Raw genomic sequence first — 16816 nt, forward strand, 5'->3', positions numbered from 1 at the left:
CTCTAAATGTCACCTTCTTTATTTATAAACAAGGAGGGTGCACTGGATGATCCCTGAAGTCCTTTACTGCTCTAACAAATTAGTATTCATGATTTTAAGATTTATCATCCTTGAGCCTATTCTAAAGAAAATGATACAAATTCTGGAGGAAATTCCAAAAAAGGAGTTGCAAAATGTTTTGAGCAATCGTGGTCACATTGAAGTAATAGTTCGGCTTTTTGGTTATACTCTGTTAACTAAATGTGTCAAGTGCTAATTAATGGTCTGAGCACTTGAACATTTGAGTAGTTTACTGTGATCAGAGTTTCTGTTCCTTTGCTTACATAGCTAAATCATTTTAGAGAGACTGCAAATTCTCCTCTGCTAAAGATTTTCAAGTAAAAGTTAGACAACTGTTTCTCATGGATATTGTAGATGGGATTTAAGATGTAATTATATAGTGATGGGACCAATTGACCCCTAAGATCTTGCCTAATGATGAGATTCTTCAATTTTGTGGTTTACAGCTTTTGTTTTTATGCTACAAGAGGGAAAAAAAGTTGAATTTTAAACTTGGGTAACACACTATGTATTTTTCCAAGTTCATCTCTTACTGGATTTAATATCAACATTAGAAAGCCACCAGAAGTCTATGTTTATCAAAATTGTTGACTTCTGTGCATCCAAAACCTGAATATAGTGGGTGGTCTCCAGCGTGCTGAAATGACCAGGGCTACATCAGTGTTCAAGGTCCAATTTAGAAAGGGCTTTTATTGTAGACTTCTTTTTTTAATTTTAAAAACTTTCAAAATGTAAAATATAGCATAGATACAGAAAAACACATAAAACAAATTTGTACTTTAATGGGTTATTACTAGGTGAACATTTTTGTAATCGTCCCTCAGGTCAGAAAACAGAACTTTGCCAGTCACCATAGAAGCCCCTCTGTGTGTCCCCTGTCCCACCCACAGTCCCCTGCCTCCCCAATAAAAGTGTACAGATCTTTAATTACTTCTTTGCATTTCTTAATAGTTTCATCACACTGATAGGCATCCTTAAATATTCTGCTTTAGTTTACTTTTTAAAGTATGTCAGTTTTAAGCTTTTTTTAGTCTCGGGTCCTCCTTCCATCTTATTTTCTCCCTAGTAATTGATTGTTGAGGAAATTGGATTATTTGACCTGTGGGGTTTCTTTAAAGATTTTTTTTTTTTTTTAAACGTGGACCATTTTTAAAGTCTTTATTGAATTTGTTACATTATTGCTTCTGTTTTATGTTTTGGTTTTTTGGCTGCGAGGCATGTGGGATCTTAGCTCCCCAACCAGGGGTCGAACCCACACCCCCTACATTGGAAGGCAAAGTCTTAACCACTGGACCGCCAGGGAAGTCCTCGACCTGTGGGGTTTCTCAGTCTGGATTTTGCCTGTTGCTCTGTCTTGGACTTGGCTGTTTAGGCTGTGTGGCTGTTTCGTGCCTCAGTCCTGAAATGACATTCTACCTGGAATATCATTCTATCTAGTCTCCCTACCCTATACCTTGTTCATGAGGTTATCTCCTACATATCCTTCAAACCTTAGCTCAAACCTCATCTCTCCTAGAAAGAGTCTCTGATTTTCCCTCTAATAATAGATATGTCATTTTCCGTAGTCTCATAGCACCTGTATAATGCTCCAGTATGACACCAAAGACATTGCTGCAACAGTTCCTTTACCTGCTTTTTCTCGTGTGAGATGCTTTCAATCCATCAAACATTCACAAGAGACTTCTATGTGTCTGGCATTGTGTTAACTCACAGGATACAGAGATGGATATAGTTCCCTGCCCTCAAGAAGCTCACAGTCAAAGAGGGCCAGACAAGTATGGTGCAAAATTGTTCCGAGTAGAGGAAGCAGGATAAAGGAGTATAGTGGAGAGGACTCCTATCCTAAACTGAGGGGAGAAGGGAAAAGGGAATGACCACAGAAGGTTTTCCAGGGTAGATTATAATTCCACAGTCTAGCGCACTGCGTGCAAGAGAATTGGTACTTATTTATACTACAAAAAGGAATGTTCTATTTTATAGTCATTTATTAAGCACTTTTTAGGTGGCAAGTTTCATTTTATCAATATTATGGAGAAAAACATTTTTTTTTTGCTTTTTTGATAGCTATGACAGACACTTTTCAAGTGTATAACTAAACAGCTAGACTGAAGTATTAAAATAGGGTTTAGTTTTATATAAGGTGAAAACCAAGGCTTTAACCTTTATTCTAAATGTAATACGTATACATTAATATTTTCTATTTCCAGAAACTAGGCTGAGGATAATAGTTTCCCTGGTTAGGCACAGAAGGGAATAGATCATTTTTATGGTTCAGAAGAGTTGATGATAAAGTTATCCAAAGTTATCCTCCATTTTTCAGAACAAATTTTTGCTAGCTTGTCTATTATATTGTTTCATTTCCTGAAAAGTATGGAAAATTTTACATTGTATTCGTTATGTGGAAATTTAATAGAATTCCTTTCATTCCCTATCTTGAAGTGCCTGATATTTAAAAGCATTCCTTTAAAGAAGACCCTCTTCCCACTCTTCCTCCAGCAAACAAAACATGTCTTTGGTTTATGCCTTTTCTGTGTCGTAAGATCCAATGGCTTTGCTTATTAAGAGTCTTCTAAATCTCAAGTATGATTATTTTATTGTAGCTTTCCTCCCTATGAAGCCAGTCCAGTATGAAACAGTGACTGTCCAGTGTCCTTGAGTACTGGCTGAGATTTCACACTGTATAGAATCCAAAAGTATCTCAAGGACTGTCTCTGGAACATTAACACAGTTTTCATACCTGTTACGGACTGAATGTTTGTGCCCCCCCCGCCCCCCAAATTAATGTGTGGAAATCCAAACCCTCGATGGAATGGTATTAGGAGATGTAGGGCCTTTGGGAACTGGTCATGTCATGGGGGTGGAGCCCTCATGAATGGGATCAGTGTCCCTACAAAAGAGACCCCACAGAGCCCCTTCTGCTATGTGAGGACACTGAGAGAAGACAGCTGTTTGTGAACCAGAAAAAGGGCTCTCACCAGACACTGAATCTAACGCCATCTTGATCTTAGATTCCTTAGCCTCCAGAACTGTGAGAAATAAATGTTGCTTAAGTCACCCACTCTATGGTATTTTTGTTATAGGAACCTGAATGGTCTAAGACAATATCCTTCAATAAATTGGTACCCACATTTAACATTAATTGCCCAATGAACTGCCTTAGTTACTTTTTGTTCTTTTATAACCGCCCCCCCCGCATTTTTTATTAGAGAGAGTTTCAAATATATACAAAAAATCGAAGAACCAATTTAATGAACCCCATGTACCCATCACCTAGCTTCAGTAGTTACCATCGCAGTCTTGTTTCATCTCTACCTGCCTTAGCTCTTTACCCCCTTCCCTACTACTGGATTGTTTTAACTATATCTGAGACATCATGTCATTTCATCAAAGCATTTGAAAAATGACTACATAAATTATTACATAAGTGATATGTATGTATTAGTGCATATTAGATACATAAATGATTGATATGTATCTCTAAAAGATTGATATGTATCTCTAAAAGATCCTTTAAAAATAATTACAGTTCCATTCTCATGCCTAAAAGTTAAAAAAATTCCCTTAGAAGTATAAAATATCCAGTTAGTGTTAAAATTTCTCCTATGGTCTTACAGTAATTTTTATAGTTGGTTTGCTTTCATCAAGGTTTACTCATTGCTTTTTTTAATAAATTTATTTATTTTTTATTTATTTATTTTTGGCTGCTTTGGGTCTTTGTTGCTGTGCGTGGGCTTCCTCTAGTTGCGCCAAGCGGGGGCTACTCTTCGTTGTGGTGCACGGGCTTCTCATTGTGGTGGCTTTTCTTGTGGAGCATGGGCTCTAGGCGCGCGGGCTTCAGTAGTTGCAGCACACGGGCTCAGTCATTGTGGCTGATGGGCTGTAGAGCGCGGGCTCAGTAGTTGTGGCTCGTGGGCTCTAGAGCGCAGGCTCAGTAGTTGTGGCACACGGGCTTAGTTGCTCCATGGCATGTGGGATCTTCCCACATACCTTTCCTTTAAGCATGTTGAGTTTTTATTATCATACAATTAGAAATATTTTCTAATTTCCCTTGTGATTTCTTTGATATGTGTTTTGCTTGGAAATGTATTGCTTAATCTCCAAATATTTGTGGGATTTTCTAGGTATCTTTTTTTTTTTTTAATTTTATTTATTTATTTATTTTTGGCTGTGTTGGGTCTTCGTTTTTGTGCGAGGGCTTTCTCTAGTTGCGGCAAGCGGGGGCCACTCTTCATCGCGGTGCGCAGGCCTCTCACTATCGTGGCCTCTTTTTGTTGCAGAGCACAGGCTCCAGACGCGCAGGCTCAGTAGTTGTGGCTCATGGGCATAGTTGCTCTGCGGCATGTGGGATCTTCCCAGACCAGGGCTCGAACCCGTGTCCCCTGCATTGGCAGGCAGATTCTCAACCACTGCGCCACCAGGGAAGCCCTCTAGATATCTTGTTATTAATTTCTCATATTACACTCTGTATGATTTCAGCCCTTTTAAGTATATTGGGACTTGTTTTATGGCCTGCATATAATTTATTCTTGGTAGTATTCCTTGAAAATATGTATATTCTGCAGATTTTGGGTGTAGTGATCTTTAAGTGTCAATTTAGGCGTATCCGCATGTAAAACAATGAAGTTGGACCCTCATACAACATACAAAAATTAACTCCAAATGGATCAAAACCTAAATGACAAGGTACAACTAAAACTCTTACGAGAAAAGCATAGGCGTAAATCTTCATGACCTTGGATTAGGCAGTAGTTTCTCAGATATGACACCAAAAGCACAAGCAGTGAAAAAACAAAATCAATAAATTGGATTTCATGAAAATTAAAAATGTTCATGCATCAAAGGATAATACCAAGAAAGTGAAAAGACAAGCCACAGGATGGGAAAAGATATTTGCAAATCAGATATCTAATTAGGGTTTGTATCTGGAACATATAAAGAACTCTTACAACTCAATGAGAAAAAGACAATCTAAAAAATGGGCCAAGGATCTGAATAGACATTTCTCTAAAGAAGATATACAAATAGCCAATAAACACATGAAAAGATACTCAACATCAGAAAAATGCAAATCAGAACTAAGAGATACCACTTCACACCCAATTAGGATGACTATAATAGAAAAAACAAACAAACAAAAAACACCACCACGGACTATCACAAATGTGGCCTGGATGTGGAGAAATTGGAACCCTTAATTTCTAGTGGGAATGTGAAATGGTTGCTTTGGAAAAGTCTGACAATTTCTCAAATGATTAAACATAGAGTTACCATATTGACTTCTTGGTATATACCCAAGAGAAATGAAAACATATGTCTACACAAAATCTTGTACATGAATGTTTATAGCAGCATTATTCATAATAGCCAAAAATTGGAAACAAACCAAATGTCTATCACCTGATGGGTGGGTAGATCAAATGGGGTCTCTCTATTCAACGCAATGTTATTTGGCAATAAAAAGGAATGAAGTACTGATACATGGCTATAATGTGAATGAACCTTGAAAACAATATGCTAAGTGAAAGAAGCCAGTCACAAAAGACTACATATTGTATGATCCTATTTATATGAAATATCCAGAATAGGCACATCTATAGAGACAGGAAGTGAATTAGTGGTAACCTAGGGTTGGGGATGGTGGTATTGGGGACATAGGAGGTGAACCATAGGAGGTGTGGGATGATGAAGATGTTCTAAAATTGATTGTGGTGATGGTTGCACAACTCTGTGAATATACTCAAAACCACTGAATTGTATGTACACTTTAAATTAATTGTATCATACATGAATTATGTCTCAGACTGTTAAAAAACAAAAGTACCAGGGGTACCAACAGTTCAGGACAAGAGCCAGTGATATTACTTAACATCATGGTAACTTTGGAAAAAGAACTTATAAGCTGAAGTTAATTGATATGAAAAATTCAAGTCCACTAGGCAAATAAGCGTAGGATCACTTACCATGCTGGCAGAGTTAATGTTTTTCAGCATAGTTTTCAAGTGACAGTGATGTTAAGAAGAGACTAAAGTTTCAGGTAAATGAAACCTACCTGATCTCAAAAAAAAAAAAAAAAAAAAGTCAGGTCAGGTTGGTTGATAACATTATTCTTATATTCCATATACTTACTGATCTATTTCTTCTGTCAATTTTTGCTTCAGGCAATTTATTATTATAGCACATTATCTATTATTATGTGCTACATGTTTAAAATTATTATGTCTTCTTGAGGTATCTGACCCTCTTATCATTATGAAATAACTTTGTTCATCTCTAGTTATACTACTTGCCTTGAAGTCCACATCAGATATGAATATAGCCATACCAGCATTCTTATAATTAGGGTATACATTTTATATTTTTTCCCACATTACTTTCAACTTGCCTGTATCTTTGTATTTAATGTGCTTTCCTTGTAAACAACATAGTTGGGTTTTGCCTTTTAAATTCTTGACAATTTTTCCTTTAAGTAAAGTGTTTAGTTCATTTACATTTAGTTCAATTATTGATGTGTTGGGTTTAATTTGCCATCTTGGAATTTGTTTTATAATTTCCCCATCTGTTCTTTGTCCTTCTGTTCCTCTTCTTCTGCCTTCTTTTGGGTGGAGTACTTTTTCATATTCCATTTTGTCTCAGACAAAAATAGCCCAGCTATTAACTATTTGGGTAGGTCAGGATTATCCTTGCTCTTGAACTCTACCCTTGTCTTTGAAGATCTCTCTTCATCCTGCTTTTCATTTGGTGAAGGCTCAGTGATTCTCAGAGGGCTGTCTCTCAGCTCTGTTCCACTCCCAGCTGTCAGTGGACTGCTGCTTTGCACTCAGCAAAGCCTTAGGTGCTTCAGAAGGATCTCTTAGCCCTTCTGTTCTGTCCTCTGCCTCTGGTGTGTGACGGTTGTGCACTAGGTGCAAGCTCTGTAGGAGAGAACCGGCAGGTGGGTATGGAATTGCTGTTTGATTAGGGCTCCTTAGAAATCCAGTTCCTCACATCAGCAGCACTTAAAAGTTTGTAAAAGTTCAGCTGGTTTCTTTATACTCCCCATTTTGATAGGGTTAGTCTTCTTTCTGTCAAAGATGGAAGCAGGTCGTCTTTTTTTGGGGGAAGGGATCATCTGTATGTGAAATTTAGTTTACTTAGGTCTCTTTGCATCTCAGCTCTGATGGGTTTTTAAAGAAAATCTATGATTTTGCGGATTATCCAGCTTCTTATTGGTTTCAGGCTCTGGTTACTTTTAAAGTTTATATTTTTATAGTTATATGTTAATGGAAACACTTTTCAGGCATCTATAATTAGTGTTTACTTTTTCATGGCTTATCAAGTGACAATATCCTAATGTGGAATCCCAAGAAATCTGTGAAAGGCCAATGAATAAATGAATGATGACATTTACTTTGGGTACTGAGTCGCAGGTACTGACCACACATTAGTATCCATAATCTGCCTTATGACCAGTAATACACATTTACAAGATGGTGGGCTTGAGCTAGGCTACAGTTTATTGATAAAGTGCCGGGAAAAAAGTATAGTGATTGACTATGCAGTCTTGCCTCAGGAGCATTTATACAACCATATGAGTTAAAAAGAGATGCAAATGCATTCATAATTAATATGGCTAATCTACATCACTTTAGAGCTATATACAAGGATTTTTATTCATAATCATTAATTTTGCTTATATTTGTTAAAAATAAATCTTATTTTCTACAGTTTCCCATGTTTTGAAAGAGACTTTATGCCTTTCTCTGTTTAGTTTTCATGGCTTGATTATATTCCTTTTACTTTGTACTATCTTTTAAGATTCTGTAGAAGAATTTCACCTGGAGTGACTGGTACAGAGGAGAATCAGACATTAAATGTCCAACAAATATCTTTTTTTAAAAAATGTAAATTCTCAAACATTCATAAAGTAATGAGAATAGAATAATGAACTCCCATGCTTCTAATAACTATTGACATAGGTTAATCATCTTGTTTTATTTATCCCACCCATTTTATTAAAAAATTATTGATTGATTGATTCCTGGAATATTTTAAAGCGAACCCCAGATGTTATATCTCATTTTACCCGTATGTTGTTCTGCCTGATAGGAAAAAATTTAAAACATAATTAATATGACATAATTATGTCTAACAAAGTTAATAGTAATTCCAGAATTTTTCAAACATTGCCTTTTCGTGCCATGTTTCCTAGCTGCCTGGAAACACCTGGGAAAATTAAATTTACTTTATGTTTCTAATGTTATCCAAATAATATTATTCTGATTTCTAAAATTTTGAATATTCACTGCTTTTTTCTATTGCTCTCAAGCATGTCCTAGATATGTTTATAGGCCACAGAATAGCCTATGAAAAAACTTGTTCTGGGACCCAAGCACATTTTATACACACTGTGTACTTGATCCACTTATGGTGATTTATAATGCAGGTTATGAGAGGCAAAGTTCTGAGGAGTTTGACAATAAAGAGTTAACTTGACTTAACCAAGAATTTCCTAAATTTATTTGGCCCCAGAACCTGTTTTTTAAGTAATCTCTGTTGGCCAAAATACATTTTGGGGAATGCTGTTCTAGGCAGGAGAATGCTGCCTCTGATAGCAAAACAAATTTTAAACTTAATTTTAACTGAATTAATTAGATGATTATTTGTCCCTATGGCATTATCATCATGATCATGTAATATCTATTGTTTTGTTTTCCAACAGTCTGCTTAATATTGATAATGTAGTGTAACACATAGGTCATCCTCTTCAGGATCTTACATTCTGAAAATCTTTCATCACACTATAAGCAAATTAAGCATAAACATTTTGTTTTCCAATAGATATTTGCAAAAAAAAAAAAATCTATACATCACAATCCCTCCATAAAGAAAGATAAATGCATTTGGTATTGTATTGAAGGGGAAGCTAGAAATAAGAGGTAAGGAAACTCAAGGAAATACAAACCAAAAGATAATAGTGAGCAATTATATTTTATTTGTGAAGAATTGGTTAAAATAACTTTTAAAGAGTTTAAAGTTAGGCAGTAGGGTGGAAATTCTCACAAGTAGTTCATATATTTATGTACTCTTAAAATATGTTCATTAAAAAAAAAAAATCTAAGTAGTTAACAGGGCCAAGTGGAGGCTAATTACACATCAAGGGAAAAAAATTCTCCGTCTGTCACTCTTATCCGCTCACTGACACTGGATTGAGAAGGGAGTCAAGAGGCACTCATACTTTAGTGGGTCTGCCTCTCATTCTAACAGAATTTAATTGACATCTGGCCCCTGTCCCCCAACTCCTTGCCACGGTGGGTTAGCTGGTTGCACAAGTGCCTCTTGTCTTTACCCTGTATGTTGCATAAATGTGTAGATGCCTCTTTTTTCTATGATGCTACAAAGGTAATTTTTTCTCCATTACTTACAGTCAAACTACAACTTCAAGCAGAAGAGAGAGGGGTTGTGTCTATCAAAGGAGTGTGTGCGAACCGTTACCTTGCTATGAAGGAAGATGGAAGATTACTGGCTTCTGTAAGTAATGCTTTCTGTTTTTGTACTTTTTTTTTTTTATTTAGCTTTTATTGCTATGAATTTACTAGTATTGGTATTATTAAATCTTTATTAAGGGTTTTACAGGTATATCATTTAATCTTCACATTCATCCTATAAAATAGAGTATTATACTCTATTTCACAGAGGCAAAAACTGAAGTTCTGAGGGAGTAATAAAGTAACCAAGGAAACACAGCTCATATGAGGCAGAGCCTGGATGGCACACCGGGATGGCACGCCAGGCAGTCTTGACTCCAGAGAAGGAACTCTGATTCACTGCATTTTACTGCCTTTGCTGCAAAGCTATTAAACTATAGTTTTATTTTTAAATTATTATATTTTTAATAAGTTTATTTACTTTTGGACGCGTTGGGTCTTCGCTGCTGCACAGGCTTTCTCTAGTTGCGGCGAGCGGGGGCTACTCTTCATTGCAACGCGCAGGCTTCTCATTGCAGTGGCTTCCCTGTTGCGGAGCACGGGCTCTAGGCGCACGGGCTTCAGTAGTTATGGCACGCAGGCTCAGCAATTGTGGCTCTAGAGCGCAGGCTCAGTAGTTGTGGTGCACAGGCTTAGCTGCTCCACTGCATGTGGGATCTTCCTGGACCAGGGCTTGAACCCGTGTCCCCTGCACTGGCAGGCAGATTCTTAACCACTGTGCCACCAGGGAAGTCCCTAAAACTATAGTTTAAAAAAAATCTTTTCATTGTGCAGTTGTCTGAAGATCATTGGGATGGACATATAAAATTTTGAGTATGAGTTTTTAAGCTTCTTTCAAATATGACATAGAAACACTTGCCATTTAGAATACTATAAAATAGAGACAATAATGATCGTATCTCAAGAGTTTTTGTGTGGACTAAATTAAATAATTTATATCAAGTGCCAAAATCAGGGTCTTATACATAATAGGTCCTCAAAATTGTTACTTCCTCCTCATGTTACTTCTCATTTATATATAAGCTCATTAAGGGCAGGGACTTCTCTTTTTTTTTACTTTTTATCACAGCTACTCCAGGGTCCTTGCTGTTGGCTAGTATTCTTTCCATTAATACAGGCTCCCTGTCAACTTCACCATTATTACTACAACCAGGATTGTATGTCTGTTGAGCAGACACTGTGTGGGGAATGATGCAGGGAAGCAGATCAGTATAGAAGACACAGATTGTACTTCTGTCTCATTGGGGGAGTAGATAAGACATGTACCTAAAAGTGTGTGTATATACAAACCACAGCCATAATACCAATACCAGTAGCCAGTTATATAGCGCTCTATAACTTTCCCCACAGAATGGATCTAACAGTACTGAGCAGTTGTGGTGTTTTGAGCTTATATAGATAGTTTTTGAATTTTTTTCTGAGTGAAGATCTTTGGATTTTTTTAAAATTTTTTATTGGCGTGTAGTTGATTTACAATGTTGCGCTAGTTTCTGCTGTACAGCAAAGTGAATCAGTTATACATATATCCACTCATTTTTAGATTCTTTTCCCATATAGGTCATTACAGAGTATTGAGTAGAGTTCCCTGTGCTATACAGTAGGCCCTTATTAGTTATCTATTTTATACATAGTAGTGTGTATATGTCAACCCCAATGTCCCAGTTTGTCCCTCCCCTTTTCCCCCCAATAACTGTTTGTTTTTTACATCTGTGACTCTATTTCTGTTCTGTAAATAAGTTCATTTGTAGCATTTTTTTAGATTCCACATATAAGTGATATCATGTATTTGTCTTTCTCTGTCTTCACTTAGTATATAATTTCTGTGTCCATCCATGTTGTTGCAAATGGCATTATTTCATTCGTTTTTATGGCTGAGTAATAGTCCACTGTGTATATATGTACCACATCTTCTTTACCCATTCCTCTGTCGATGGGCATGTAGGTTGCCTCCATGTCATGGCTATTGTAAATAGTGCTGCAATGAACATTGGGGTGCATGTATCTTCTTTTCAAATTACCGTTTTCTCCGGATATATACCCAGGAGTGGGATTCCTGGATCATATGGTAGCTCTATTTTTAGTTTCTTAAGGAACCTCCATACTGTTCTCCATAGTGGCTGTACCAATTTACATTCCCATCAGATGTGGGAGGGTTCCCTTTTCGCCACACCCTCTCCAGCATTTATTGTTTGTAGATTTTTTGATGATGGCCATTCTGACTGGTGTGAGGTGATACCTCATGGTAGTTTTGATTTGCATTTCTCTAATAATTAGTGATGTTGAACATCTTTTCATGTGCCTCTTGGCCATCTGTATGTGATCTTTGGATTTCTGAAGGGACTGAAACAGACTTACAGAGAAAAAGAATATTCAACCATCTTATGATCATCTGACAAAGATATATTTAATATATTTATGTGATTTTTGCAGGATAAATAAGTCTCAGTGTAGCAGTGCTCTTTTTTTATAATTGAATAAATAAATTGAATAAATTGAATAAATAAATAAATTTTAGAATCCTCTTCAATAGCTAGTATTTTTTGAGTGTACAGCATACTAGATACCGTGCTAGGCATTAGGGTTATAAAGTTGAATACAAAATGGCCTGTGCCTTTAATAAGTGACAATCTGGGGAGGCAGAAGTGTAAATAAGTATTCGTAATAATGTGTAAGGGGTGGCTTTGATGTGTTCTTGTATATGTTGCATGCATGCATAGTAATAAAGGAAAGGGAGCAATTAAACTTGTCTAGATTGGGAAAAATGACCTACAAAGAGGATCTGACATAATGTAGAGGAAGGAGTTTATCAGGCAGTTCGGGAGCAGAGGAATGGAGATCAGGGTATAGATAATTCTAGGACATGGCACAGGCACGGATGCAGAAAGCTTACTAGGGGTTTCTCCAGAATTACAATTCACTACTGCTGGAGTGTAAGGTGCAAAGGCAGTAGAAGGTAGAAGGGAAGAGATGAGGCTGGAGAAGCAGGTAAACTGCCTGCTGAAGTACCTGATAGCACCATGCTGCTCTCAGCAGTGGGAAGCCATAAAGAGTTTTAAGAAGAGACACATGAGATTTGAATTCAAGAAAGAGCTCTCTGGCAGCAGTGCAGAGGACGGATTTGAGGGGGCCAAGGCTGGTCGAGACAGGCCAGTTAGAAGGCCATGGGCATAGTCCAAGCAAGTGACGATCAGAACCTGGCAGTAACAGGATGAAGAGGATGGAGTAAGGCGCTAGCACTGAGGTTGACCAGAGTTAGGAGTAGAGTAGAGGAAAAAGTCAAAGATGACATCCAGGTTTCCAGTTTGGATGAGGAGGTAGATGAGAAAGGGGGAAGAGGAAAAGAGCAAGTTCTGGGAAAAGGTAATACAGGTTCAAATTTAGTATTATCTAGTTTGAGTTGCCTAAGAGAAATTCAGGTGAAGATGTTCACTACATAGTTGGAATTACGGGTCTGGAGTTTAGAGGAGAGGTGTGTGTTGATATATAGATTTGGGCGTCATAAGCATATATGTGGTGGCTAAAGCAGGGGAATGGATGAGGTTTCCTAGGCAAAAAAAAATATAGCTATGAAAGGCTACTTGGAACTTTCGCTTCTTCCACTGTTTTTTTTTTTTTTTTCTACCAGCCTGTTGTCAACTCAAGGGATGATGTAATACTTTGGGAATCTACCGAAGTAGCATTTTAAATATTTCCAGGACAGTGAATCAATGGGTAATTTTGGATGAACTTGACCTTGTAGAGAGAAGAGGGGTTAACCCTACTCTTCTCACCTCAGGATGTAACAAAACACAGTGTGAATTACTTTGTCTCCTGCAATAGTGTTGATTTGGCTACTGTCAGACAGTAAAGGTGGTGGAGGAAAGAAAGTAAATACATACAACATTTGCTTCTGTCTCAACTATGGACAACACTAGTCAAATTGACACTCGTCAAAATGGTTTTAAAGCTCTAGACTTTGCTATGTCTGTCTTGTGACTTCAGATTGTTACCCTGTGGTTTTCCACTTATAGAGATTAGAAGATCCAGTAATCTGGTAATCATGGTGGCCCTGTAAGACAGTCATTGGAGGGGTTATTTATCTTGAGAACACAGGCTGGAACACAGGTTCATCTGTAATGATAAAAATAATTGTCAAATGTGATGAAAACAGAAGCTACTCTATCTTATTAAAATTTTTTTTTTAAAAACTGAAGTATAGTTGATTTACTATGTTGTGTTAGTTTCTGGTATAGAGCAAAGTGATTCAATATATATATATTTTTTTCATATTCTTTTCCATTATAAGTTATACAAGATATTGAATATAGTTCCTTGTGATATATACACTAGGACTTTGTTGTTTATCTATTTTATACATAGTAGTTTGTATCTGCTAATCCCAAACTCCTAATTTATCCCTCCCCGCTCTTCCCCCTTTGGTAACCATAAGTTTGTTTTCTATGTCTGTGAGTCTGTTTCTGTTTTGTAAATAAATGTCAATGGACATTTAGGTTGAGAAGTTACTCTACAGTGAGTCTTTGAAACTACTGGGGTCTGTAAAAGAGGAGACAATTTAAGACACTAGACCTAAAACCTGAGCTGTCTTCTCATTCTTAGAGAATTCTCCAAAAGTTAGAATTCAGAGAATTCTGACCTCTTCTCTTGGCACATAGGCATTAAGCTTCCCAAACTGTTGATTCTGTACCATCAGAAGCATAAAGTGCTCTAAACAGTGTTTTCTAATTTCTTCCTTAGCTAAACAGGACCTTTCACAAGATTAAGGTCACAGCATTCTATTTAGTCTTAAATATATTTCTGTCCCCTTGAATGTGTGTTAATTCTTCCAGATACAACAGATTTCCTTCAAGCTGGTACAGTAAGAGTTAATTTAGCAATTTATTGACTCAGAAATTTATCACAAACTCTGTAGGGACAAAGCCACAGCTGTTACACATAAATGGAATATTCAGGATTTATCAGTTTTATTTGAGGAAAGGCCCCAGCCAAGATCCAGTTGTTCCAGCTCCCGTCACTGGATCTATTCCATGCCAAGGTCACGAGTCAATCTCTAGTCTTACCATTCAATTTGTGTGGCTTGCTGCCTTGTCTCTTCAGCAGCAATCCTCTTTCAGATTAGTCTGGGTGGGCTGTGTCAATTTTCAGATGAAAAAGTAAGTGTCCCTACCCCCAAACAAAGGAGGTGGTGTTGGTGGTGGTTCAGGAAGTGGCATATTTTCCTCTGAGCCAGATCCATAGGCATTGAGCTGTCAACAATAGCAACTTTCAGGCAAGAAATTAAAAGTCTGGACCCTTGGCTATTAATAGCATCTGTTCCACTGTTTAATGGGTTGAGATGAATCACTGATGATGAAAGACACTGTAGCCGGGGATGTCAGCAGGGACCTCACTCAGGTGACAATGGGAAGAGACAACTGGCGTGTAAAAAAGAAAAACAAAACAAAACAACTTTGGGATAAGTCCAGTGTTGTGACCAGTAGCCATCATTTGGGGATGCAGATGTTCCTTATTACCTAGAGACACTGGGGTTTATGAACTTGCACTTGCCAAAGGCATAATTCTTCCCCACTCTTCTTCTACAGGGCCCCATTTCAGACTGCTATGTTATGGCACATCCCTGGGTTCTTCTGCATTTTATCCTGTGTGCGATTCCTACACTGATTTGTAAAACATTATAGTTTCTTCTCAGAAAGAAGAGCATGCTGGATAATAACATATTTTGGTTTCTAAGAGTCAGGTTAGGTTGATTACTACCAGTTGAGAGTATTAAAAAAGACTAAGTTGTGTACCATTTTTTTTCTCCAACATCTTCACATATTAATGGCATGAATGTATTCAGGCTAAGGATTTCTCACTGTTTGAAACACTTCTTAAGGGTCTTTCCCCTTCTTTGAAGCTAGAAAATATAAATGTTCAAAGAGTAACTATGTTTACCTGCCAAAGCCTAAATTTGGAGGCTGAAGTTGAGTAGTTCCTTAATATACAACAGACTCCGTATTCCATTCCATAGCAAAATAAATTTTGTTGCTATGAACAACAGAAGCCCAGGACAAATATTAGGATCTATGATTTCTTCTATGTTCAAAAATTGCATATAATGAGGTTAACTGTAGTCTTAAGTTTAAATCACCAAACAACCTCAGTGTTAGCAGTGGTATGAAAAAATCTGCCTGGTCTTTAGCTGCTAGAAAGTTGCACATTGTTTTCTATATTATGCGACAGATTGTGATAACCTAAACAAAATAATTCAGTAAGTATTAGAATGTGTGTGATCTGTAAGAGTCAAATATGCAAAAATTATGTATCGTATCTGAGAATATACATTTAATTACTGTAAAAGTAAAATTTTTTTTACTTATCGAGTAACTTTCTTACTTGAGGGGCCTTACAATGAAATGAAACTTAAAGTAGAGAAAAGAGATTTTTGAGGGTTCACTTATACAGAATGGCGCTATATACTGATTATATTTGTCAGAAGAATGCAGTAAAGAAGAATGACTATCATTTTTAAGAGATAAAATACTAGATTAAATGCAAAGGTTACTGCTTTATAAGAATTACTGCTTCTTTTAGAATCCAATCTTATAAAATTTTACATAAGCTACATATATATATTACAATATTAAGATTAAATTTACCTTTAACTTTTTACAATTTGTGTCTTTCTTAGTTTGTTTTGAAATAGTCAACACTGATACTTACACATCATGTCTGTTTTTAATTCTCAGAAGCAGTGTAAGCAAAAGTATTCTTGGACTCATGTTGAGCAAACTCTCTCATAAGCCAAAACTGCAAAATCAAAGTACTGTAAAAGAACAAACAATCCAAAAAACAGAGCATGGGGGAGTGAGCATAAGGGTCAATCTAACATTTAGCAGTGCACGAGAATTCTGAGGCCAATACATAAGGACAGGGGATGGCGGAGGGCGGAGAATTTACTCTAGTTCTTATTTTCTTATAGTATGCCAGGGCTTTAAGGTTGTTTCAAAGGCTTAAAAATTGTTAAAGATTGGGAGGGATCTTAAAGATCATCTAACCCAGTCTTATTTTACAGATGAGAAAAGTAAGGTTCAGAGCGGTTAAGTGACTTGCTCAAAGATACAGGATAGTTAGGGATCAAGGCAAGACTGGAACCCCGGTTTCCTGGCTCGTAAAGATCCTCACAGATGTTGTTAGGATAGTCAAACTCTTGCAATGGGTCACCTGGCTTAGTTTCCTCAGGGACTAAATTAGTCCATAAAATTAGACTATATTCTATATTTCAGTACTTAGGCTGGATTTTCCTTGGTCTTAGT

At 36.9% G+C, this 16816-nt stretch overlaps 1 protein-coding gene across 1 annotated transcript in view; it reads left to right on the plus strand.

Moving 5' to 3' along the window:
* The window catches only part of LOC137764336 (fibroblast growth factor 2), a 55119-nt gene that overhangs the window by 32376 nt on the left and 5927 nt on the right, over positions 1-16816 (plus strand). Inside the window, exon 2 of the mRNA XM_068543403.1 lies at positions 9464-9567. Within this exon, the coding sequence (XP_068399504.1) occupies positions 9464-9567 (104 nt within the window). The remainder of the gene's footprint in view (positions 1-9463; positions 9568-16816) is intronic.

This window comes from Eschrichtius robustus, chromosome 4 (assembly GCF_028021215.1).
Source record: "Eschrichtius robustus isolate mEscRob2 chromosome 4, mEscRob2.pri, whole genome shotgun sequence".
NCBI classification, from domain to species: Eukaryota; Metazoa; Chordata; class Mammalia; order Artiodactyla; family Eschrichtiidae; genus Eschrichtius; species Eschrichtius robustus.